The 26,672-nt window shown below is 40.8% G+C and overlaps 1 protein-coding gene across 1 annotated transcript in view; it reads right to left on the minus strand.

The window, feature by feature from the left end:
* Positions 1 to 24,834, minus strand: part of GPM6A (glycoprotein M6A) — a 345,565-nt gene extending 320,731 nt beyond the window's left edge. Inside the window, exon 1 of the mRNA XM_073341667.2 lies at positions 24,741 to 24,834. Within this exon, the coding sequence (XP_073197768.1) occupies positions 24,741 to 24,744 (4 nt within the window). The 5' untranslated portion in view covers positions 24,745 to 24,834. The remainder of the gene's footprint in view (positions 1 to 24,740) is intronic.
* Between the last annotated feature and the right edge of the window lie 1,838 nt (positions 24,835 to 26,672).

A 26,672-nucleotide genomic window follows, 5' to 3' on the forward strand; every position in this document is an offset into this window, starting at 1 on the left:
TATTTACAGACTAACTTCATTTTCAATAAAACTGCACAGATTAAATATGATATGCTAATGTGTTACTTCAGGATATGTGGTAATAAAATGCCAAAGAACAAGCTGCAAGCTGTTTGTGACTTAAGATACTCAAAGAATTAATTTTATGCTGGCATATACTGTAATTAGAAATGGCTCTGTGCATCATGATTAAGCTAGTAACTATAGTAACCAAGGCAGAACAGAACGGGTGTAAAAGAAGACAAGCTGAATAAACCAATGATAAGCCTCTATTAATCTGTTTATTTTTATTTAATCTTTGTCAAAGAAAATTGGAATAATATAAAATAGTAGACATTTTGGTTGTCTTCTTCCCTTGTTTAGGACAGAACGAAACGTTGTTCTTAAAGTGTTTCTTAATGAAGGTAGCATAGATTCTGTTTTTACAGCAGAACAACTCAGCCCACACAGTGCTAAAACACATGTACAGTGCCATATTCCATTCTATATTAAACAGGTGGCATTTGGTGGCATATATTTATCTCTGTACAAAATGACATATCTGCAGGTTTGATTTTGAAAAATTACACTATGCCAAAATATTCACCTCGATTTTTATACAAAAGCACTTGTTGCTTAATCATAGAAATGTCAAGAATACTTTTAAAATTTGTATGCAGGCGAAGTGAAATCATAAATGCAGGAATATTTTAATTTAGCATTCATTAACACCGACAAACAGTTAGGTCACTTAACACAGTTACTCTCTGGAGATTGATCCTACAGCATAACAACAAACTGAAGGCATCTAAACAAAATGGAGCAAAAGGAATTGGCTGCTACACATTCTCTTAATGTATTTTCTATGCTATTTGCATGTTGGCAGTAATTTGCTACATAATAAATCCTTGCTGTCATTCTCACCAGCAGTCACTAGAAGGAAAACTATTCAAATACTAACAAAACAGTTCTTTTTTAAAGATAGATTCTATTTTCATTAGTTTGTTCCACTTGAAAATGAAGGACAGATATAGAAAATGGGAAGAAGGGATTAAGAGGCACATAAGAACTGGGAAGTAGTGCATCATAGTAGCCCTCCTGCCAAATACGTAAAGAAGTACAGAAAGCCAGAGATTGGACTAGTAAAATGATGCTTTGCATTGTCATGCAGGACACTAGAATGTGACTGCAGATCAGTTGTTTGCTTCTCAGGAATTGGTAGTACTGCAGCAACTAAATATTCAGCTCCAAGCTATCTGCAGAAAAAGAAATGCTTGAAGTTGCTCATCACACCTCTCTGCACAGCTTAGGGCCTCAATCATATAAGCACCATACAGACACAGGGGTACACCTACATGCAGTATGTACCAGGATCAGGGCCTTGGAGAGCTAAGTTAATTGGCACAGATAGAGTTCAATTCCTTCCCACAATTTTAAGGATTTGGGCTGAGAAGTGTAGAAACTACTGTCTATCACAGAGGTGGGTAAACTACAGCCCGCAGGACTGTCCTGTCCAGCCCCTGAGCGCCCGACTGGGGAGGGGCCCCTGGCCCCTCCCCCGCTGTCTCCCTCCCCCACAGCCTTGCCACCACGCGAGCAGTGCGGCTTGCGCCCGCCCACCTCACAGGCTTTCCAACAAGCCTGTCCTGCCACTCCGAGCAGCGTGGTAAGGGGGCGTGGGGAGGAGGGGCAGAAGGTCCCAGGGAGCAGTCAGGGGACAGGGGACAGTCAGATGGGGCAGAGGTTCGGGGAGGGGGGAGGTCAGGAAACAGGGAGCAGGGGCTGTTGGGTGGGGGTGGGGTCCTGGGGGAGCAGTCAGGGATAGGGGTCCCAGGAGGGGGGCAGTCAGGGGACAAGAAGTTGGGGGGAAATGGGTCAGGAGTCCCAGGGGGCCTGTCAGGGGGCAGGGGTGTGGATAGGGGTCTGGGCGGTCAGGGGACAAGGATCGGGGGGGTTGGATAGGGGGTGGAGTCCCAGGAGGGGGTGATCAGGAGACAAGGAACAGGGGGGGGGCTGGATCGGGGTGGTTCTGAGGGGGGCAGTGGCCAGGCTATTTGGGGAGGCACAGCCTTCCCTACTCGATCCTCCATACCGTTTCACAACCCCAATGTTGCCCTCGGGCCAAAAAGTTTGCCCATCCCTGGTCTATCATGTTGACCAATCTGCTCCCATTGTTTCCTTGTATTCCCCAGTCAATCTGTCTGTATCCATCTGTTGTCTCTTGTCTTATACTTAGATTGTAAGCTACTTGGGGCAAGGACCATCTTTTTATTTTGTATGTGTATAGCACCTAGCACAATGGGGTTCTGGTCCATGACTGGTGCTCCTATATGGTACAGTAATACTCCTACTAATAAAGTAAAGCACAGAAAGCGAGGAAATCTATTGACTACAGTGTAAGGTATGGAGACCTTCAGAGGAAAACAACAATTTAACAAACATGTTTTGTAAGCTTGAGAAGCGGCAAAAAGGAGAGATGAGAGTATGCATAGCTAATTGTCCCTTGAAAGAGAGAAACTGAAAGTTACCAAGTATGAGCAAGGTTGGCCCATTAGCTCAGCAAAATTAAGTCTAATGGATATTGAAGATAGCAGCAGACATCAGCACATGAAACTAAGAAACCTAAGAAAAGTTGCTCAGCCACAAAAAGGAAAAGTGAACTCACAGCAGAGAAGTGAGAACAGGCTTGCAGTGAACATGAAAATCCAGTCTCCATATACTATATTAAATTTTCTCCCCTTCTGAAAGTTGATTAATCTTTTCAATTAGCACCTGAAACCCAACTCCAAAAATAATGTTGCAACTATAAAGCCTCTTCATTTTATGAGGAAAAAAAGTCTTTGGTTCACTGTCAAAGAGCCAGGAATGTAAATAATATTTTTTTTTATTAAGGAAGAGGTCTGCATTCTGCCCTATCCTCTATTCTTCAAGGTTTACTTTTGTAGAAACAGGCTAGAGAGAACACTACAAAATTATGAGCATCATCTACAGAACAGGACTAGTCGGACAACACTCTGATATCTGGATTATCCATAGCTGTTGATGAAACTTTAAAGTGGAGTCATCACCGCACAGGCTACAGATCTTCCCTAAGAAAGGATGACAGAATCTGGCCCTTACTCATGTCAAATTATATCTTATTCTATGGGCAATCTCATTCCCTTATTCCATCTTTAGTCATACTGAATGTATTACTTTGACAGTAGGAAAACAAGAATTCCATTTCTCACACACACATGCAGTTTCAATATCTGTTTCCATTCCAATGCACAATAAAACTAAGAGCTTTCCAAACTTTTCATGGGGGTGGAGAGGCAGGGAAGGGCGATTCTAGGGTGGTTCATTCAATTCTATCCCACACCTGAGAAGTCTTCCTGACAAATGTTTTATCAAAGCAGCTAAGTTTCCACAAAAGTTTCAGTTTAGAGAAATCTGCATTTTCCAACAAAAAAAATTGCCAAAAAAGTTCCAACCAGCTTTAGTAATACTTAACTTGAGAATACTGGCAGAATCTGACCCAAAGTAAGCAGAATATTTAAAAAGAGGCATGTTGATTGGTCTACTATTCCCTTGAAAGGATCAGTAAAATGCAACTGACACTAGGAATTTAAGAGTCGTAATTAGAATTCAGGAAGTTCAGAAAAAGTTATAGCAGAGCATCTTGTATTTGACCATAGGCACACATGTATACTTCAATCTTTGAAAATGATGTTAGGGAATTTAGATACAATGTATATTGTTTCCCCTTGTGCTCTGAGCCATTAGCCAATATCCAGAGTCATTCTGACTGTTTTCATTAACAGGAGAAATTTATGATTATGTCAGGTATTTCTTTGACATAAACTTTCTTATTTACAAGCATTCTACACAAAGTCCTATTTCCCTGAACACCAGAGGAATCAAACAACAAGAAGCAATTTATTTGCTCATAGTTCTAAGCTTCTTTCCAGTCAGCATTCTGCCCAAAAAGCAGAAGGCGCATTCTCTCAGGGCTGCATTTCCAGTGTATTTCTGTCTGTCTCCTTGGCTTTCCTGCTGCATTCTCTGCCAGTTCCTGACAGCTTCTGCTCAAAGACACAAACATCCACCTCCATCAAACAATACCCAGTGTAAACTTTCCATCCACAAGTTTCTGACTGGCCTTGCATGTGGCTTGTATTTTGGGGGTGGTGGCTCATACTGTTTTAGCTCCCTTATTCCAAAAAAGGAGCTTTACTGCTTGTTACATTTATCCTGAACAAGGAGCATCTATTACACCCATTAACTTGAACAGGATTTCACCCAACCTCCATCATAACAATATTTATGTAAAGAAAACTGTTAGAGTATCTTTCACCTAAAGAACATCATCTGCGTGATGAATATATTCACTACATAGAATCGTACATCATGTGCTGCATTTGGTGTTACGTCTCTTGATCAGCACAGACAGACAATTAGGATTTTGGAGAGAAGCTCATTAATGGCAAAAATAGACAATGCTATCAGCTTTGTGTTTGCTGCTGGCATCAAATGAGTGGAAAATTTGTCTCTACAAAGATGTGCTGATTGGCACTGTTCATTCCTTGCAGTTAGTACAATTCTGTAAAGAAGGGTGATACAAAACTTTAGTTTAAAATTTTCATTTTGGGCTATGGGAATGATTTTCTGCCTGGGAGTATGATGAAAACTCACAGCTCTCAGGATTTAGGGAGGTTGTCAATGAATTTTAAGTGCCTTTAGGAGAAGGAAAAGAAAAGCCCCAAGAGAGAGAGCTTAACACTGGATATTGAATTAGATCTGGAAAGAAAAAAAATTGTGCCTTGCTGGGTTAGCTTTAAAGTCTTGGAGTTATTGGTTTCCATATTTCAAGTGAAAAATCCAATGTTACAGTAAAATTAAGTATGAATTGATAAGAAGTTTGAAAAATATATTATGAATTGATAAGAAGTTTGAAAAATATATTGAGTACCAACAGCCACTGGCCAAACCACATGAGCCAGAGACTGATGCCCACACCCCCATTTCCATACCATCAGTGAACTCCACAGGCAACGTCTTCATGAGAAGCCCAGTCTTCATCTGAACTAGATTCATAGATACTAAGATCAGAAGGGACCATTATGATCATCTAGTCTGACCTCCTGCACAACGCAGGCCACAGAATTTCACCCACCCGCTCCTGCGAAAAACCTCTCACCTATGTCTGAGCTATTGAAGTCCTCAAATTGTGGTTTAAAGACTTCAAGGAGCAGAGAATCCTCCAGCAAGTGACCCGTGCCCCATGCTACAGAGGAAGGCGAAAAACCTCCAGGGTCTCTTCCAATCTGCCCTGAAGGAAAATTCCTTCCCGTTCTCAAATATGGTGATCAGCTAAACCCTGAGCATATGGGCAAGATTCACCAGCCAGATACTACAGAAAATTCTTTCCTGGGTAACTCAGATCCCACCCCCTCTAACATCCCATCACAGGCCATTAGGCCTATTTACCATGAATAGTTAATTACCAAAACCATGTTATCCCATCATACCATCTCCTCCATAAACTTATCGAGTTTGATCTTAAAGCCAGATAGATCTTTTGCCCCCACTGCTTCCCTTGGAAGGCTATTCCAAAACTTCACTCCTCTGATGGTTAGAAACCTTCATCTAATTTCAAGTGTAAACTTCCTGGTGGCCAGTTTATATCCATTTGTTCTTGTGTCCACATTGGTACTGAACATAAATAATTCCTCTCCCTCTCCGGTATTTATCCCTCTGATGTATTTATAGAGAGCAATCATATCTCCCCTCAACCTTCTTTTAGTTAGGCTAAACAAGCCAAGCTCCTTGAGTCTCCTTTCATAAGACAGTTTTTCCATTCTTCGGATCATCCTAGTAGCCCTTCTCTGTACCTGTTCCAGTTTGAATTCATCCTTCTTAAACATGGGAGACCAGAACTGCAAAAAGTATTCCAGGTGAGGTCTCACCAGTGCCTTGCATAACGGTACTAAAACCTTCTTATCCCTACTGGAAATACCTCTCCTGATGCATCCCAAGACCGCATTAGCTTTTTTCACAGCTATATCACATTGGCGGCTCATAGTCATCATATGATCAACCAATACTCCAAGGTCCTTCTCCTCCTCCATTAATTCTAATTGATGCATCCCCAGCTTACAACTAAAATTCTTCTTATTAATCCCTAAATGCATGACCTTACACTTCTCACTATTAAATTTCATCCTATTACTATTACTCCAGTTTACAAGGTCATCCAGATCCTCCTGTATGATATCCTTGTCCTTCTCTAAATTGGCAATACCTCCCAGCTTTGTATCATCTGCAAACTTTATTAGCACACTCCCACTTTTTGTGCCAAGGTCAGTAATAAAAAGATTAAATAAGATTGGTCCCAAAACCGATCCTTGAGGAACTCCACTGGCAACCTCCCTCCAGCCTGAAAGTTCACCTTTCAGTAGGACCCGTTGTAGTCTCCCCTTTAACCAATTCCTTATCCACCTTTCAATTTTCATATTGATCCCCATCTTTTCCAATGTAACTAACAATTCCCCAGGTTTCAAACGCCTTATTGAAATCTAGGTAAATTAGATCCACTGCGTTTCCTTTGTCTAAAAAATCTGTTACTTTCTCAAAGAAGGAGATCTGGTTGGTTTGGCACGATCTACCTTTTGTAAAACCATGTTGTATTTTGTCCCATTTACCATTGACTTCAATGTCCTTAACTACTTTCTCCTTCAAAGTTTTTTCCAAGACCTTGCATACTATAGATGTCAAACTACTTTTACTTTACTTTTAAAGGGGCAGTATACCCCATTACAATATCCCTATGAGAAAATGGGTCACAAAACTAGGAAGAAGCGCTCAAAAATAGGTTTAAAAATAAACAGATATCTGCAATGTTCTAATAACCACCTAAATTATAAATAGGGCCCTACCAAATTCACGGACCATTTTGGCCAATTTCACAGTCACAGGATTTTAAAAATAGTAAATTTCATGATTTCAGATATTTAAAACAGAAATTTTACGATTTTGTAATTGTTGAGGATGGGGACCCAAAAAGGAGTTGTGCGGGGTGGGGATCACAAGATTATTGGGTATGGGGTGCGGTACTGCTACCCTTACTTCTGCATGGCTGCTGGCAACAGCGCTGCCTTCAGAGCTGGCCAACTGGAGAGCAGCAGCTGCTGGCTGGGAGCCCAGCTCTGAAGGCAGAGCCACCACCAGCAGCAGTGCAGAAGTAAGGATGGCATAGTATGGTATTGCCACACTTACTTCTGTGCTGCTCCTGGGTTCCCAGCCAACAGCCGCTGCTCTCCAGCTGCCCAGCTGTGAAGGGAGCACAGAAGTAAGGATGGCAATACCACGACCCCCCTAAAATAACCTTGTGACCCTCCTGCGACTCACTTTTGGATCAGGGCTCCCAATTTGAGAAACGCTGGGCCTCTCCTGTGAAATCTGTATAGCGTAAAAGCACACAGAAGGCCAGATTTCATGGTCCATGAAACGATTTCATGGCCGTGAATTTGGTAGGGCCCTAATTATAAATGCCTCTACACAGGAAGACCATCTTCATTCCTTCTGTAATGTGCAATCCTTGCTAACAAACACAACCACCCAGATAATTTTTTTTTTTACTCCATTTGCTATACAGCTGACTTGTGACTGAAGCATGGTATTAGAGTTTCTTGGTGTGAAGTATTCACTCGCTGCAAGAGACTCATGTGGTGCCACATACAGGAAATCACCCAGGCAGAAACTCTCCTGTCGACTTACCTTACTCTTCTCATTGGGGGTAGAGTACAGGGGGTCCACTGGAGAGTGATCTGTTGTCAGTTTGACAGGTCTTTACTAGACCCACTAAATCGACCACCGTTGGATCGATCTCAGAGCATCGACCCCGGCTGTAGTGTAGACACAGTCCTCCTTAAGGATCATTAGGAAATAATGCCTCTCTCAAACTACAATTGCAAGGCTGCAATTATATTATCTTAAAAGGGACCCTGGAAGACAAAACTAATTATTTCATTATTAATTGAGTTATTACTGTGGAGGTAAAGATCATCCTACCAAAAGGACCAAAAAACTAATACCACTAACAATATTTATATCTGGAAATAAATGCAAGAAAAAGTAACTGCCAAGCTGCTAGTCACTAGAAGTTCAGTGGGCCTTATCTGTTTAAAGAAAGAAAATATTCCTCATTACCAGTGGCATAAAGCCATATTACACAGCTTCACACAACAGTCCCCTTCCCACAAGTGGGGTTTGTGACTCCATCCAGCCTGATCACCACAGACTGCATCACAATCAGTTTCCTGGAATGACCTTGATCACACTAAATCTCCAGTATTTTAAGAAGGGTATAATTCCCCCACACACACACTTCTTTATGCCAAAATTTGCCAAATATAGGGGACTTCCTAAATCTACCCTTAAATTGCCTTAAATAAAAGTAATTTGATTTTCAAAAGGTGCTGAGCAACTGATTTCAATAGTATTTTTGGGTGTTCAGAACTTCTGAAAGTCAGGCCACAAAGGTGTTTAAATACAGATTTAAGAGCCTAAACTTCAGGCAACCAAATTTGAAATTTTGACCGTAGGCAGTAATCTCCTTAGGTCAAGATTGAGATCTTCTGTTTCTTGCACAGCTCCCTGCATTATGTAAGCACTCAAGAAGTTAGGTTCCAACCCTCCAACTTCTTGGACACAGGCAGATTGCTGCTCATACACAGCCATTTTCAGTTTAAAAAGGAGGAAATATAATAATTGAAAATTCCTTCCTGGCCCTAAAGAAAGGCAAACCTGACACCTGCCAAATAATGCAGTCACTCCAGCTATTGGACACTATTGGACAGCTGGTTGGCACAAGCAGAAGGGAGGGAGAAACAGGAATGCAGAGTAGTTGTACCAAAATACTACACTATGCAACATTCCAGGTTTTTTACATTCTGATACCAGCTTGAAAATAGACTTATTTTCACTTAATTTGGCAAAGGTAAGCAGTGGCTTTGAAAATGCTTTTGCACTAAAAACTACGCATAGCTTTGTATTTCATAAATGCTCTATGTGAAAACAAGCTTTTTTGGAATTTCAATAAATGGGGGGACACAAAATGGTGAAAAATTGTGCACAAAATTTCCCAAAATCAAAAAACTGAATTTAACAAATCTCTAGTGTGAAATGTACTTGCTAGTATGTAAATGTACACTGCCCTCTACTGGATGGAATAATACATGTGCCAGTATTTGTGGCTATCTACAAACTGGATAAAAATGCCAATACTAGAGCTAGATAGATGTCTGTAATTTTGCATCCTAAAGAGATGAGCTACATTTCACGCAACCATGTTGCTTGAGCCACAATTTCTTAGAGACAGATGAACTAGAACATTGACGGTAGTGGAATGTAGTTCGTTAACAAGACCAAACCAGCTCTCACAGAGGAGAGACAACATACATATACACACACACACACACACACACACACACACACACACACCCCACACACAACGGAGGTGCTCTGTGGCAATCCAGCCTGGCCACCTTTCCTATGAATGAAAGTAGGATCACTGGAGAGTGACAGCAAGAGGGCAGATTGCCTCCCTCAATGTCCCTGCATAATGTCAGGATCCCTTTGGCTGCCCAACAGCTAGGCTGAAAGTAAGGGTTCAAGCAGTCCCCACTCTCCTCTCACACACCTAATTCTGCAGATGGGTCTGAAACAGAGCTGGCAGCTGACAAGATCCACTTCAGTTAAGAAAAAATAAAAACAAACCCTCTCAGGTTAAAAGAATGAAAGGCGGAAAGCAGCAAAGCCCCCGGGTTCCCCCCAAATTCTCACACAAGTACCAAATTTTAGCTGTTTTACACTGAACTACTCTCATCTCATTAGTCACCCTTAATCCCATGTAGAATGATTCATGGAAACTACTGCTGATAACATAATTTCCAATATGTTGGTAATTTTGAATTTGTCCTCCATACACACACCACACAATAATATTAACGATCGGTATGTTATTAGCTTGCTATTGATAATCTTTATCTAAAAGGTGTTATATAAACTATGACAATGAATTATATACACTGGACTGGTCAGGCCATCTGAAACTTGCTACCAGGTATCAGTGAGACCTTTGCCCTCTTGCACTGGGATGCTCTTCGGGAAGGGGGTAGGGGGCACATCTCCCTACTGGTATAAGGTGAGTCAGTTTTTAATCACTCTAATATTCTTATTTTTTGCACCACAGAACATTAAAAATAAGAATAATAACTATTCACTGTTGGATTAAACGGCCTCATTTTATGAAGAAAAGCCTACAGCGTAAACTAACATAGATTGCAATTCACACATACGATACTACCAAGTTGCATGATAGATGTTGAGACTTCTATCAAAACTCCATGGTGATCATGTCTTCACGACCTCCAGGGTGGGCTACTGTAACTCATCATAAAAAATGATGAGCACTCCAATATTTAAACAACTAATTAATCCAGAATGCAGCATCGTGCTACTTCAACACCACCAGTAGCTAAGAACACATCAGCCCAGTAGTCTACTCACCTCACTGGTACCCCACAGAGTACCAAATAAAATTCACAGTCCTGGTGCTAATCTTCAAGGTCTTCTATGAAGCAAGCCAAAGAAAGCACCGCTCTCTTTCTTTACCCTCCCATGATGTTGACCTTGCCCAACAGCTATATTCCTCAGGAAAAATGTGATGCTCATAAGGTAAGGAGACAGGGCTCTCTCAGCAACAGGGCCAAGACTTTGAACTCTTTACTGGAGAAGATTAGAATGTTTTGAAAGCAGTGAGATTTGTGGTCAGCACATAAAACACATTTTTTTACTTAGCTTTCCCACAGCTGCAAATGAAATCAGCAAAAAGGATGAGAGAGGGGCTGTAGTAAAGAAAGATGATCAGGATGAGGAGGGAACGGAGCAGAGACAGAGAAGAAAGTGGAAGTAATTATAAAAAAAAAGAAAAAAGCCCTAACAACTTCAAGAGAAGTAGGGACGAAAATCAACCAAATCAAATGCAGACACTGGTTTCTCTCTCCCAAGAGTCACTCAGCTACTATGGGGAAGGGTATCATTGTAAGAACCTACATAAAGTTTGCAAACTATATATGATGCAAAATAAAGCTGTGATCCTGCTCATGTTGAAGGTAATGGGAAATGCACTGGGAATGGGCAGGAAAAGTAAGAATTACTTATTCTGGATGTACTTATAGTGGATCACCTTGTTTTCATTTTGCAAGAGTCAAACACATACTCTTCATACTTTGACAAGCAATGCAGATTTTAAACCTAATTTTCCACTGACATGTTTGAATTTCATCCTATATTTCACATTCATGCTGAAAAAGTTGTTCTATTCGAGAGGTAACAAAGAGCCACTGACAACTTATTGTCATTTTCTTTTGGACTGTGTAATATTCCCCACATTCTGCATGTGTAACGTGTTTGAATTACATGTAAATATATTTTCCTGCTTATAAATTCTTGTGTCTAAGCAGATCAGAGTGATTATTTCAAATGCTTTATTAATCCAAGCAATCTGTCAAGAACCAGACAGACAATATAAAACCCATCTTTGGAGCTATTAGAAATACCAGCTGCAAGCTTTATCATTTTGTTTACTACACACGAGGCAGACTCAAATCCCTTTACCGTAGGCTGAGGAAGAAGGTATTATTATCCTTACTCTGAAATATCTGAAAGTATGTTTTCTAATTGCTTGTAAAAGCAGATTCACATTTGTTTTAATCATGTATTTTTAAGATTATGAATAAAGCAAGCACAGAATTAAAATATGTTAGCTGATTAAATTGTTAACCCTAAAACATGAGTCCAAAATTCTCTCTCAATTCTTAACTATTATATAGTATCCATTAGAATAGTTTGGGGGGTTTTGCGGAAAACCAAATTCGTTTTCAGGTTTGTTGTTTTGTTTAATGGAAACAAAAATTTGTGCTTTTCAGTGAAAAAGGAAACTGGAGGTTGAGGGGTTAGTTCTAGTTGCTGTGACATTTTTCTGAGCCGGTTCTCAGCCAGGCGATCAGCAGTATTCAGAGTCACAACAGAGAGAGTTTGGAAAGGGAATGGAGAAAGGAAACTGATTAGTCACAAAGTGTGACCGTACATTTTATATATGAAATGAATTATATATAATGAATGTAAGTAAAAGCAAAATCAACGTCTTTAGTTTAATCATACAACTTCCTCTCATATCTGGGTCTTGAAGGAAACATGGCTAGTTTCACAGGGGACTGGTATTGTTTTGGGTAAACATGAAAAGATCAGGGAAGGAGCAGTAGCATTGTGAGTTCTTATCAGCCCTAAATCATCATCATCATTGTAGAGTAAAAAGGGAAAAGGAAAAAAAAACAGGGGTAGGCCCATTCTACCAGCCTCAATTTCCTCATTTTTAACAAAAAAAAATGAATTTCAGTTATACCAATTCCTACATCTTTGTGATGATAATAATCTAGACACTCCATAAAATGGGTTCTGTTCCTTCCTCTGGGGAATAGTGTGGTCAGTCTAGCATTCAAAGGTAAAGAGCCTCTGTTTTGGCATCTGCAGGGAACGAACCTAGCATCTCTGGATTGGAAAGGTATGAGCCTCTAACAACTTGAACTAAAGAACCAGGTCTATTAGCATGACAGCAGTAGCAGATGCAAACCTCTGTGTCACTACTAGAGAATGACAAAGAGCCACACTGGGTTAGAGTGAGTTACATAAGCACATAATTTAATCCATTTCTTCTGAGACAGTTTGGCAACATGGAGGAAATTTGAGTCATCATATCAGAGCATGGGATTCCATTCACAGCTCTGCCTGAAGTCATCTCATGCACCTCTCAGTTACCTTGTGTGTAAAATGGAACAATGATTTTGCACCCCCTGACTGTAGTGCTACATGGCCTGGCTTAATAATATTTCCATTTGTTATGTACCCTTTAACAGCAGTCCAAGGCAGACTCAAGACTCAAACTTGATTGGTTGGTCTCTTGGTTTACAGTTGAGGGTGTGTTCCCCTAGGCTACAGAGTATTGTATGGTGTATTATATGGGCAAATCTGCATGGATATTTATATACACATTTTACAGCATGCACAAATTAAATGAAAATAAAATTTAGTGGTCGCTATTTTCGTGTAAAATTATGCAGGCAACATAAGTACGCACACAAAAATGTGAATGGATTAAAGCAGCATTTCTCAGAGTGTAGAATGCACCCCATCACAGGGCATAAAAGTCCTTTTTTGTCCTCACTTGTTCTCCAGAGTCCCAGCTTTCTTTCTTTAAAAAAAAAAAAAAAAAAAAAGAGTAAGTCACAATCTCTTATGGTTGCAAAGAAAACACTGAAAATATTATATCAGCGTATGCGATGCAGCAATATGCCCTTGAATGCAGAGATCCTAAAACAGTAAGCTCCGAGATGTGAACTGCTCCATTCATTTCTGTTATGATATTTCAGATATTAATACTTATCTATTTCACTACTCAAAGTTTGTAAGAAAGAAGAGGAATTATTATGAAGATCTATACAATCTACTCCAAGTGACCACTGACTTTGGATAGGCCTTTAACATCAGATGGCAGGGTTTTTGAGGGAAGGGGCAATTGGTTTCATTTTTCTGAAGAGGGGCTCAGCTCTGCAAACTTTTGGAAACAATGGATTAAATGATCAATTAAATACATATCATGGGAATATTTTAGATGAGAGAGAGATGATAGGCCAAAGCTGTATACCTCTTTGCAACCCAAAGGGGCTCAAAACACAGAAGAAATAATGTGGTTCCAGTACACTTGGCAGGCTAGGGGATGCAATCATACCGGGAGAAGAGTGCATGCTTCTGTGCAGTATGTAATGATTCTCTTTACCGGAACACTGGGGCACTGGTGGTGAAGCTGTAGGAGCTTGGCTCCGGTGAACAATCATCCTGCATAATTTGGGGAATGAGGAGCACAGTGTGTAAGAGCCATTGATATACACCCTCGGTTGAAATAACATCCAGGTTGCAAAACGTGCTACACACTCTGCCTCTGAAGGAGAAGTGGAAAAGAGGAAAGGGATTCTATCCCAAAGCACATACATGTAAAGCCCACACTTCAATCAGATTTTGTACAAGGGACCAGAGTTTCATCTTACTTACTGATTGTGCCTACTAAAAGTTTTCTATAGGCAGGTTTGAATTAGGAGAAGGAAGGTCTGTGAACTGCAGTTCTACTCTGAAAATTGACAGTGCACTTGACTTCAGATGCTTTGATATTTATTGTCCTGCCATGATTCCCCAAAAAATGTGCTTAGTTTACATGTACAAGATGTCACAGATTGAAGAGCTGGCTGTCCATGCAATACTCAATCCCAATTCCAGAAGAAAGGGGGTCACAAATAAAAATCAAGATTATGACAAGACAGATGGAAAAAAGGGTCAGGCAGTAACACAGCTTAACACCAGCATGGATGGTGAATGGGTCTGTCTTCAACCCATACAGAGGACAGTGGCAGTCATCCCATGAAGTAGCCTGAGAACACAAGTGAACTTCAATGGACAATCAAACCTAGACAGCACCTTCCATAATGCTTCACGATTGACAGAATCAAAGGCTTTAGTTAGGTCAATAAATGCCATAAACAATGGTTGGTATTGGTCTCTACACTTCTCTTAGATCTGTCATGCAACAAAAATCATGTCAATGATGCCCCGAGACAGTCTGAAATCATCTTGGAATTATGGAAGGACATCTTTAGCAAGAGGGAGGAGACTGTTCAAAAGGATGCGAGCAAGGATCTTCCCGACAATGGAGAGGAGGGCAATACCTCGGTTCTTCCTGCACATTGACTTGTCCCCTTTCTTAAAATGGTCACAATATTGGCATTCTTGAGGTCAGGTGGAATTTTCTCATTAAGAAGTTGATTAAGTTTTTACGCAAGTGCTATTCCACCAGTTTTGAAGACTTCCATGGGAATGCCATCTGGGCGTGGTGTCTTGTTGTTTCTAGTCTGAGGATGGCTCGCCAAACTTCCTCAGAAGATGGGGGGAGGGCCAGCAAGAGGTTCTATTACTGGATGCTGAGGAATGGACTCAATGGTGGCAGCTGAGACTTCAGATTCGTGGTTCAAGAGAGTCTCAAAATGCTCCTTCCAACATTGCTTGAGGGTCACATTGTCCTTAAGAAGGGTGGAATTGTCCTTGGATCACATAGCAATTGTGCCATTTGAACTTGGCCTGTAGATGGCTTTCATTGCTTGAAAAAAGGTTTCTCATGTCATGTTCAGCGAAACTCTGGATCTCCCTGGCCTTTGCTTGCCACCACTGATTCTTGATGTCACACAGCCTCCTTTGAACTACAGCTTTAAGTCGATAAGTAACATGTAAACTACGAACTGGACTCCTCAGCCATCTTAAGTCTCATCAATGACTTCTCCCCCTGGCAGACATCATCTTTGTATCAAGGGATAGATGACACATTAAAGATATTTTTTCCTTAACTGGCTGCCTTGCTTACTCAAATTGGGATGAGCATCAAGCGAAGTTCTTACCCTCAGTGACACCTGTGCAACATCACTGCTTTCAATGGAGTTGAAGAGGTGCAGCTGATTACTAAATTTCATTTTGCAGAGCTAAATAATTATGTTGATACACAAAAAGCTCTTTCTTATCTGAGTGGGCTGCGACGCGCTAACAAAAGTAAAAAGTAGTAAAAACTTACTTGTGTCATGCTTGTAGGCTGACTGACATAATACACAAAGGGAGCAGCTCTGTTGAGTAAGAAAATGCTGTTTCTACAGTGACTCTTAAGACTAGAGCCAAAGAAAGTACAATGAAGCCAAGAATCCCACAGAGCAAATCTATACATCGATTCAAAAATTCCTTTTTGATCTCACATACCAGTAAGGTTTTGACGGAGATCTAACAAACAGAACATTGTAAATCTCTTTAAGGAGATTTCAAAAGTTAAACACAAAGGAGCCACAGTGCAGCTTGTATTTTCCATAACTTTCTTAGCAGCAATCTTATTTCTAACCAAAGTTGTAACTTACACAAACTATTCCAAGGGGAGCCACTTTATGGCCTGATTCTGAGGGATGCTTAGCACCCACAATACCAGTGATTTTTCAATGATGCTCAGCATTAGATTCGCAGACTATATATTAATTTTCCTTTAGATTTATAGCTGCAAAAAGCTAGCCACACATGAATGTAATTTATTAAGTCATGCACATTTTCTATCCGTTCTGGAAACTACAGATTTTAGTACCCATTGAGATATCTTGCTCAATCACAGCATTAACACAAAGACATTTAATTTCTTAAACATGAAATGAATAAACAAGCCAAGAAATAAGACATGATTGAGATAGTAAGAGCCCAATAATTAATCAGCTAGAGGTAACTTTTTAAAATACATATATTTAGGGTTGTTTTTACCTTGCAAAAAGATAAATCCAAACAAACACTGAGCTCAAACCAAAATAAAAGGGTGAAAAACTGCTATTTAACCTGTTTCAGAGTAGCAACCGTGTTAGTCTGTATTCGCAAAAAGAAAAGGAGTACTTGTGGCACCTTAGAGACTAACAAATTTATTTAAGCATAAGCTTTCATGAGCTAGAGCTCAGGACTGTGCAGCTCAAACTGCCAGTGCCTTCCCAAAGCAAACCAACAAAGTTCAATAGATACAGTAAGTACACAAGTAATATGTATGATTCTCTACCTTTAAAACCCATCATTAAAATGGCACAATTAAAACTTTGAAAATGAGGCAAATATGCTTATTTTCCACAATTAGGCATGTACATCAAAAGCAGCACACCAAAAAAAAAAAAACCCTCAATAATTCAACTACTATTAAAAAAAAATGATGGTGAGAGCCATATGCCCACAATCACTTTTCCTGTTATCCATGACGGCGGGAGGAGACCCTAGGAGGAATTCAGACAGAGTTGCACACCAATCAGCAGGCAGGCTAATCCTGCCCCTTTCTGTTCCCCAGCAGTATTACATGCTAACGAAAAGTTATATTTAAGACCAAGCACACTACCAGACTATCCCTAAACACATATTACTGACTGATACCAAGTGCTATCAGTATTTCTAGTATCTACCATCGGATACTAATACCAGTAATGTTAGTGACAATGCAACAAAAATGAATAAATTGACAAGTTCTATCGATTTTAAGATTTTAAGGAAGTGCTATATCTGCAAAATCAATAATGAAGGTGCCATTTAGTAACTTAGTACTAAATATCAATATTAATACAGGTCTGTATTGCAGTACAGCCACTTCTCCACTAATAGCTGTCCAGTTCTTCAGCTTAAAAAAAAAAAGATTTTCCCTGTCCCAGTCAAGATAGCCTATTGATGTGATTGTGTATGTTCTGTTCAAAACAAGATAAGTAACATGCCTACTACAATCTGTATATAGTCCAAACCCTAACTCACTCCCTTTCTGAGGATTGTCTTCATTGGTAATTCAAACCACCACCAGCGAAAAACCTCAATTTAAATTTTCTCTTCTAGTTTAGCTATTCCTTCTTGCAAAGACATTTTACTCCAAAGAAAGGAGAAATAGTAGAAATTACTGAAGTAATATAATTACTTGATCACAAAATATTCAAAATATGAAATATATTCATACAGCAGTTTCAGCATTCTGCTAACCGGTGAGAGGAGAACACTATATTAAGAAATTGAAAATTACTGTCTGAGGTTTGGAGTTACATACGCAAATTGAGAGTGCCTCACATTCCTAACAGGCTATCAAGCTCATGACTTAATCAGGACAGAATACCAAAGAAATCCTATTAATTATTCACAGGAAATATTTTTTAAGTCTATAATCTTCCCCTGAGGCACATCAATTGTCACTTTCATTTATGTCAAAGACTGTGTCTGATTTGGTTTCTACATGTGGCCAAAAGAACAGAAGTAAATATATTTCTTGAGTCAACTGATACTTCCTTTCAGACTTAAGTACAACTGTTCAGAATAAAGATCCATTTCTTTGCGAGGAGACTGGAGAAGTACAGAAGCAGAGGTGTCTATTCTTACCCTGTAAAGGAAAGGGCTGTATATAAAGAGGAAAAATATGTTTTCTGTTATTATGAAGGTGTTATGAGTTAGGAGCTCACAAAACAGTTAATGAAAATATGGCCTCCAATGTTGATTGGTTTGGGGAGACATCTAAAACATGAGCTGATTCAATAGAATGTCAATGCTCTGTTAGGTTTCTTTCATTCCTCCCTTTCTTTGTACTTTCATTATTTCCTTCGTACTTACCTTTGTAACAATTTGGCACAGTTACAGAAATTAAAACGTAAGTCGAATATAAAAGAATCAACCAACAGTCAACCAAATAATACACAAAATAAGCAGGCCTTGCCTCAGAAGCAGATGACCCATTGCCAAGAGGAGCAAATTTCAAAGGCAAGGGCCTCTAAATTAAACTGTCTTGCCAATGGTCACAGAGTATTCAAAGATAGGAGCAGAAAACAAGAACCTCCCAGCCAACTGCTGCTATGGTTATAAAGGTGAGAGGTGCACACTCAAAACTAGATCCCAGACCATTCAGAGCTTTAAAGACCACAAGTACTCCAGCTTTATTCCCTAGAACGTGTATTCTGTACACCATGGTATTGTTATGGATGATGCTGGAGAGAGGTATAAGGGATGAGGATATAGTGCAAATGCGATATTTATCATGATTCACAAATTACTGGTTCTACTAGACTAGTGACAGTGAGACTCAATGGATGAGCAATAAATAAATTCTGAACATTCTGGAGCCTGCTAAGATTCACCAGTCTCTAAGGGTAGACTGCAGAATGCTTCCACTCCCAAAATGGCTCAGCCTTAAGGAGATGATGATGTAATCAGGACATAGTTATTCATCACATCCTATTTCTTGCTCCAACCCCAAAAGTTTAGTGTTTCTAGGCAAGTGATTGTAACTAAGGATTTATAAGGATTCCTGATACTGAAGTCATTCAATTTATTCAACTCATTAATATCAATGGACACTCCACACACAAATGCAAGAAAGCACATGGTCCTTGGTGTGGAATGACACAAAACTTTTTACTGAAACGGAACTCTCTCAGCCAGACTGCAGAGATGCTGTTGATTACTGACTTGCAGCTGAATGATAATTTCCATTAAACAAACAATACATAAATCCTTGCATTTGATTTGGTACAGCCCTCATACTTCACAACATACACTTTCCATCACTTTTAATTATAAATAAATATGATAACCCAATTAGTTCTCAAACTTATTGTTTGCATTATTGGAACATCCAGAGGCCTCATTAGCCTGTTGGGCTAGTCATTGTATAGAGATGGGTTAAAAAGGAACTCCTTTCTCCTCAGAGTTTCTGAGCCTACAATCTTGCTTTATGGCAAGACAACAGGTAGACAAAACAAACAACTTTGAGGGTGGAAAAAAGACGGATGAGGTAACAGCAAAATGAGCAGGTTTTGAACAGAAAACGCAGTTGTCGCAGCTTACCACCAACCAAACATTTATCATTAGACATTTAGTATAATGACTTTAAAAGGGTGTTCCATGTTAGTTGGGTAATAATCATATATTTGGATAATAAATTATTTGCTTTTAGGTGGTAAATTTGGTTAGCTAAGAATACAGTTGTATCAAACACAAGCAGCACGGTACAATTTACAGTTAATTGAACACAGATGATTTCTGAACCATAGCCTTTCCATGCACATAATTGCTTTTAAGTTTAATAAGAGATTTGTTTATGTAAAGAACTTCAGGATCTGTCCCTTATTGATAACTTGTCACCAGTCCCCTTCCGCACCCCCACACTCAAGTGTCTGCTTCCTAGCTCTGAAATAAAAATAGTAGTAATTGTGGTCTTAAATGAACAGTCATTACAAGATTTTTTTTTCTCTGTCTGCAGATATTCAATTATTCTTTCTTTGTTGGTCTTTACACATGTTCTGCATAAGCATATCTGTTGATGCAGTTTAAAGGAGAATATAACCATGCTTTCTCACTTTGCATTTATGCACCTATTCAGTAATTTTCCAACAACAATTAAAACATTTCTGTTTTGAATTTATTGGCAGGATGGTTTGTTTTCAAAAACATGAATAAGAGGTGGTTGCTAATGGTTTGTATCTTAACAAAGTTCCCTTTTACTCTGTAAAATTAGTTCTGGAATGAAATTCAATATGTTTAATTACAGCAGAATACCCAAGACTAAAAACTCTCGCTGTTTTCATCTACCATATCTGGTGATGTGATAGAATAATTAAGTTCCTTGCAGCTTAAGGGTGACCAAAAAATTCAAGAGCTCATTGTAGAGATAGGAGTAATATTTCCTTAGCCTCACTCCTGTGACTGTATGAAATCCTTAAATCAACGAAAACCCACCTGTGGCCACGACTTGTGTGGCCACTTATCAAAACCTCGGCAGGCTGTTTCAGCATGTGTTTTTTTTAGGGTTACCATATTTGGACTTTCCAAAGAGTGGACACTCCATGCGGGGGAGGGGGGGGTGGTCCCGCCCCAACTCCGCCCCTTCCCCACCCCTTCCCCACTCCCATTCCAACCCCTTCCCCAAAGTCCCCGCCCCAACTCTGCCCCCTCCCTGCCCCATTGGACTCCTTCCCCAAATCCCTGCCCCTGCCCTGCCTCTTCCCCTAACCGCGCCACGTTCCCCCTCCCTCCCAGCCATGCGAAACAGCTGTTTCACAGCCCGAGCCCTGGGAGCTAGGGGGAAAAAGTGGGCACACTCTCGAGTGATCAACATTCACTCTCTTTCTTGAATGATCAACTCTTCTTTGGGGAAAAATAATATTGGCAAAATCCCGGACATTTTTAGAGATTTAAAAATTCCTCCCGGACGGCGATTTAAGAATCAAAAATCCAGACATGTCCAGGAAAATATGGACATATGGTAACCCTATTTTTTTTATGCAGTAAATTTCAGCAGGCTCTGTACAGCATGATGAGAGATAATGAAGTGTGGTTATCCCTGTGGCCCCACCCTCAATTCATATCATCCCTTGAACACACAAAGCCAAAGACCCACAAAGGGCTTCCAGAAAAAAGCAGGATGAGACTGTTTCAGTCTCTTTACCCCTTTCAGCAGGTAATGGCCAATTTTGGCTGGTACTGCATTAGCAATGTCAGGCTGCTTCACTCCACAACAGGAAATAGACAGTGTCCATCCGTCCCCGACCCCCATTTTAAAACTGTATTCACTCATTTTAGTTGAACCATCGTGTCTTCTCTGTCGCAAATCATAGCAGTAAAAGCAGGAAATTTCTAACTCTGAAAGATCTAATGGGGCCTAATTCTACAGTTCTTAAACAAGCAAAACAACATCAAAGACAATAATGAAATCCAATATCAATGTCACATCTGTAAACATCTTGGCTGACAAGAAATGTTCATAATTTACCAAACTTACCTTCATATACATTGTAGCACCCAACCTACACATAATGCACATACCAAAAAATGGCATTAACATGATATACATTTTAACATTGTTAAAAATACAAATATTTGTACAAGCTAAATTGCTAAAAGATGTTCCAGTCTATTGTGTATATATTGTATGTTTTGAAAGCTACCTAAATGTTTTACAAACAAGAAAAAAATTTAGTTAAATATAAAAGCCTATGTTTAAAATTCAACAATCAGTCTCTCATGGGACTTATTTCAGATAAGATTGGTTTCTGGGTCCTCCATTTATTCTAAATGTGTTCAAATGACTCATTGGGTTTTAATTTGTTTACATACTGTAGGCATGTGCCCTGCTCATGATGATTTACAATTATACATTTACTGAGGCTCCATCCTGCAAACACTTACACACATGTAACTTTACGTACCTAAGTTTATGTAACCAAGTTCAGTGAAACTATTTTTGTGAATAGTTAAGCATGTGAGTATTTGCACAATCCAGACCAAAAAAAGATGTGCTTATCACTATGAAATAAGGTCCAGATCCTACTCCCAATGAAGTCAACAGCAAAACTCCCATCGACTCAGTGGCAGATAGCTGGTCCCTCCATAGTCTCAGATGATGATTAGATAAGAGTCTGAAGCAGTGACAAAACTAATCCTGCTTCAAATTTCTGTATAGACAGCATTTCAGAAAATTATATTCAGCAACACAAAGCTCAGTTAGTGTCAACAGTCAGCAATTATTCAGAGTTTCCCATATACCAGTTCCGGGATATGCTTGGATGCAGCTCAAGCCTTTCTGCCTGAACAAAACTTATGTAGAATGAAGAAAAAATAAAACAAAACCCACATACAGTGATTAAATTTATCTTATATAAGTTCAGAACAAGTTTTGCTTTTCTCCCCCATGCCAACACATGTTGAACAAACACCTAAAAAAAAAAACAGACCAAAATAAGAGTTGTAATACCCTTCACAATAAAGAATATTTCAGTTAAATCCTTCCTCCCATTGATTTCTGTGCGGCTAGGATTTCACCCTACTGCACTGAATTAATTTTTTGTTTGATTTCCATAAAACAATGTATTAATATACTTTTTACTGCATGTAAGAGCTATAACTTTTCCCAATTTGCAAAGATGAAGGTCACAGTTTCAGAGTCTGGTCCATTACAAATTATATTCACCCGATTGTTTGGCCTCCACAGGTGAGTCAGACATCAAGATGATATTACACAACTGTGTAATCAGGGGAACAAAGACAAATATGACACCATATTTAATGGAAATTATTTTTTGCTTGCATACTGTTGTTTCAGCCTTATTAGTGTGAGTGTACTGCTGACATACGAATAAAAAGTAAATGAGAGTTCTGTGTGAAATGCAAGTCAAATTGCTTTATAACTCTCCATACATCTATTGAGGGTAGGTCTCACAAGGCAATGGAATACTCCAAATTCCCACAGCTCATGGGCATTATCCCTTCCTTCACACAAGAAAGAAGAAAAGCTCTGCATAAACTTGTTTCAGAGTAGCAGCCGTGTTAGTCTGTATTCGCAAAAGTGCCACAAGTACTCCTTTTCTTTTTGCATAAACTTGAAGACTTGTCTCTGTCACCAACAGAAGTTTATCCAGTAAAAGATATTACCTCACCCACTATGGTTCTCTAAGATCCCGGGATCAACACACTACAACAATACTGCAAACAGAGAGAAGTCACTTACCCCTGCTTTCCTTCCAGCAGTATGTGTTACGTCATGACACTATGCTCAGCCCCAGGATAATACTTAGACTGCAAGGTAGCAGCTCACAGTTTCTGGCATGACACTATGCTCAGCCCCAGGATAATACTTAGACTGCAAGGTAGCAGCTCACAGTTTCTGGGGGAAGGAAACAGAAGTGAAGGGGAAAGAGGAGCAGCTAAGAGAAAACTGGGTAGTGGGGAGAGAAACAGCAAGAAGGTAGGGTTAGAGATGGAAGGCACTAGCTAGCAGGGAGGGTGAAAGAGGTAGTGGGGGGTTAAGGGACAGAGGTAGATGGTTGGACGCAGGTAGGCAGAAGTAGTAAGTGGAGAGGGGTTGAGATAGGACAGGCAGTGGGAGCACAGGAAGGACTCAGTAACTATCCATGATTTAAACGGAAAAGATACAAAAGATGGATATACCTAGATACTTCTGAGTTTCGGCCCTAGTCCCTCCTTCAAATTCTTATGCCCAACAGAGAACACGTTAAGACTATTACACTAATAAAATCCAGGTCATGGTGCACCCCTACTGCAAACCCTGGATCTGGCTGGATTGGGCCAATTTTTGGTCCCCACTTCAGAAATTCCATTGCTTAGGTAGAGAACAAGCTGAGGTGCTTCTTTTCTAGCATTTGCAAAGTCAACAGTGCTTTAAGTAGTTGCAACATGTACATCTGCCCCCATCTCTTTTTTGAAAGGACTTATATCAGAATATGTTAGGATCCAGGAGGAGGAGAAGCTGCTTATGTATTTGGAAGAACTGCAGGATGTGCAGCCAGTCAAACCCAGCAGGCTACAGATGACTAATTAGAGTTTTTGCAGCTTTCTTATACTAAGATGTATCGGGTCCAGATCTGGTTTTGGGGGAACAGCAGCACACGTCTCTTTTGAAGGCAGTTTCTGTGGTTGTGCCGAAAACGTGGCAGGATTCAAGTGCCGAACGAGAGTTTTTGCAGCACTGTGAAATCAGGCTCCAGGATTTTTTTATTTTATTTATTTATTTATTTATTTTTTGCTGTGACAGAAGAGGCTAGACTTGTTCAGCATTTCAGCAGTGAAATCCGGGGTGCTAGGACCAAAAATTGGCAGGAGACACCGAGTCACCATTTCCCCAGCCCCTCGGGGAGGGCTCAGCAACCGCCCAGGTAAATGAATACACAACAACCCGAAGCAGCTTTACCCCCCCCCCCACACACACACACACACACTGCCTTGGCGTTTTGAGCTCCCCCCGCGCCTGCAACAACTTTTGAGACAACAACCCACAACAGCCCCGTTAAGCTGCTTGCTCACAAGCGAGCTGTAAGGAACCCGCAGGGCGCGACTTGCTTTGCCCAGAAACAAACCCGCCGCCCGCCCCGTCGGTCCCGCTCGCGAAGGGGGCGGCGGCGCTGAGATTTCCCGGGGCGAGGGCAGCCGCGTCCCTCCCCTCCCGCCGCGCCACAAAGTTGCCGCGCAAAGTCGAGCTCGGTGCAGCGCGCCCACAGCGGCGGAGCGCAGCCCCGGCCGGGCACCAGCCGCTGAGAGCCTGGGCTCGCCCGGGAAGGAGAGGGGGTCCCATCGTGACTCACCCATTACTCTTTCCTCTCCTCCTTCGTACCAGCCCTGGGGCCGCTCCGGCCGCTCCTCCCGGCCCCTTTAGCACCAGCGGCAGGTTCCACTGACCGCCTCCGCCCGGCCCCAGGCAGCTTCCCCCCGCCCCGGGCGCCGGCGAGCCAGAGGCTGGCCCAGGAACCCCTCCCCCTCTCCACCTGCCCCATTCATTCGCTTCCCGCAGCCCCCAAACTGTCCCCAGAGCCTGTGGGAGGGCGACTGAAGGGGCGGGAAGGGCAAGCGAGGGGCCAGGGTCTAAGCAACGCAGAAGGACGCGCGGATCCCCCTGGCTTTGGCATGGTCTTAAGCTGCCCCCCTGTGCTACCCAGCCCCTTTCTGCTGGTGGGTTGGAACTGGGGAGGGGGGGAGCAGACTGTGAGTCCTCCCTAGGGTCTCACGCAGCCTTTTCCTTCTAATCAGCTGCAAATTCATTGGCCCCCAACAATTTGCACTGGTCACCCCTCTGGCACTGGAACTAAGTGTAGCATAAACAATAGTCATCTTCCAGGATAGCGTTACCATCCCCATACTCTCCTCCCCGCTTCTTGTAGATACCAATGTACCTCTCCCTCACACTCAGGAGTTCTCAGCCTGAGTGCCACTACCACCCTGCCCTTCCCTGTTGCCAAGTGGAAGGTTGGTTCCCACTAGATGGGGAGGGATCCTGGGATGATCCAGGTATGGAAAAGGGTGTCACAGAATGGAAAAGGCTCATGCTGATACATTGTCATTATTGTAAAGTGACAGGGTAAATATGCACCATTTAATTTGTGTGCCAGTAGCTTTCTTGTTTCCCTCAGCCTGGACCTCTGTCCTACTTTTCAGGGCCTAATTCTGCTCCCACTGAAATCAAAACAAGTTTTGTCACTTATGCCAGGGAAATGGGCTCAAACTTTTCTGTTTTATCAAGCTGAGACATGTTTGGGGCAGGTGAGCAGGTTCATTGTGAAAACAACGAGGAGTCCTTGTGGCACTATAGAGACTAACAAATTTATTTGGGCATAAACTTTCATGGGCTATAACCCACTTCATCAGATGCATGCAGTGGAAAATATCATAGGCAGGTATAAATACACAGAACATGAAAAGATGGGAGTTGCCTTACTGACTGGGAGGTCAGCACTAACAAGGCCAATTCAATTAGGGTGGATGTGTCCCATTCTCAACAGTTGACAAGAAGGTGTGAGTATCAACAGAGGGAAAATTCTCCTACTTTTTGTTTCAGAATGAAGAAATGTTCTGGATTGTAGGAAAGATTATGCTAATGGTATTTAAAGCATGATCTGAGAAAACTAAGCCACTATTGTCTATTTGCATTCACAAATACACCTTGAACTGAACTCTTCCCATACCCTTTTGTATATATGTGTATCCCATTGGCTTTTCCTTCCAGGGACACTAATTTGGAACTTTTATTATAGGTCATTATCAATTAAACCAATGAACTTGCACAAGATAAATGAGGACAGAATTTGACCTACAGATACTAGTTGTATTAACTTTGACAACAAACTCATGCTTGTCCATGCACATAGTTATTGCAAATGATAGAAAAGATGTTTATATTCCAATTACCACTACAGGCCTGATTCTCTACTCCCTTATGTAATCATTTAAAGTTATGCAAATTGAGCACATAGTTTTGTAAAATGCTACCAGATCAGAATGGTACATGACAGCACAGGGGGCAAGGTAGTGGAAAATCTGACTCTGTAAGTGTGTGTTCAGGTGATCTGTTTATCTATTACTTAAAATAAGTGCTAAGATATTTGGAAAAGCTGCAAGAGACCCACATCATCATTTTCTAGCACCTCATGTAGTCATTGACACTGCTACTTCTTTTTGACCCATACAATTAGCCAATTTTCAGGGTCCTATGGGTCATTTTAGTTAGGAAAAGAAACTGATGA

This window comes from Lepidochelys kempii, chromosome 4 (genome assembly GCF_965140285.1).
Source record: "Lepidochelys kempii isolate rLepKem1 chromosome 4, rLepKem1.hap1, whole genome shotgun sequence".
Classification (NCBI taxonomy): domain Eukaryota; kingdom Metazoa; phylum Chordata; order Testudines; family Cheloniidae; genus Lepidochelys; species Lepidochelys kempii.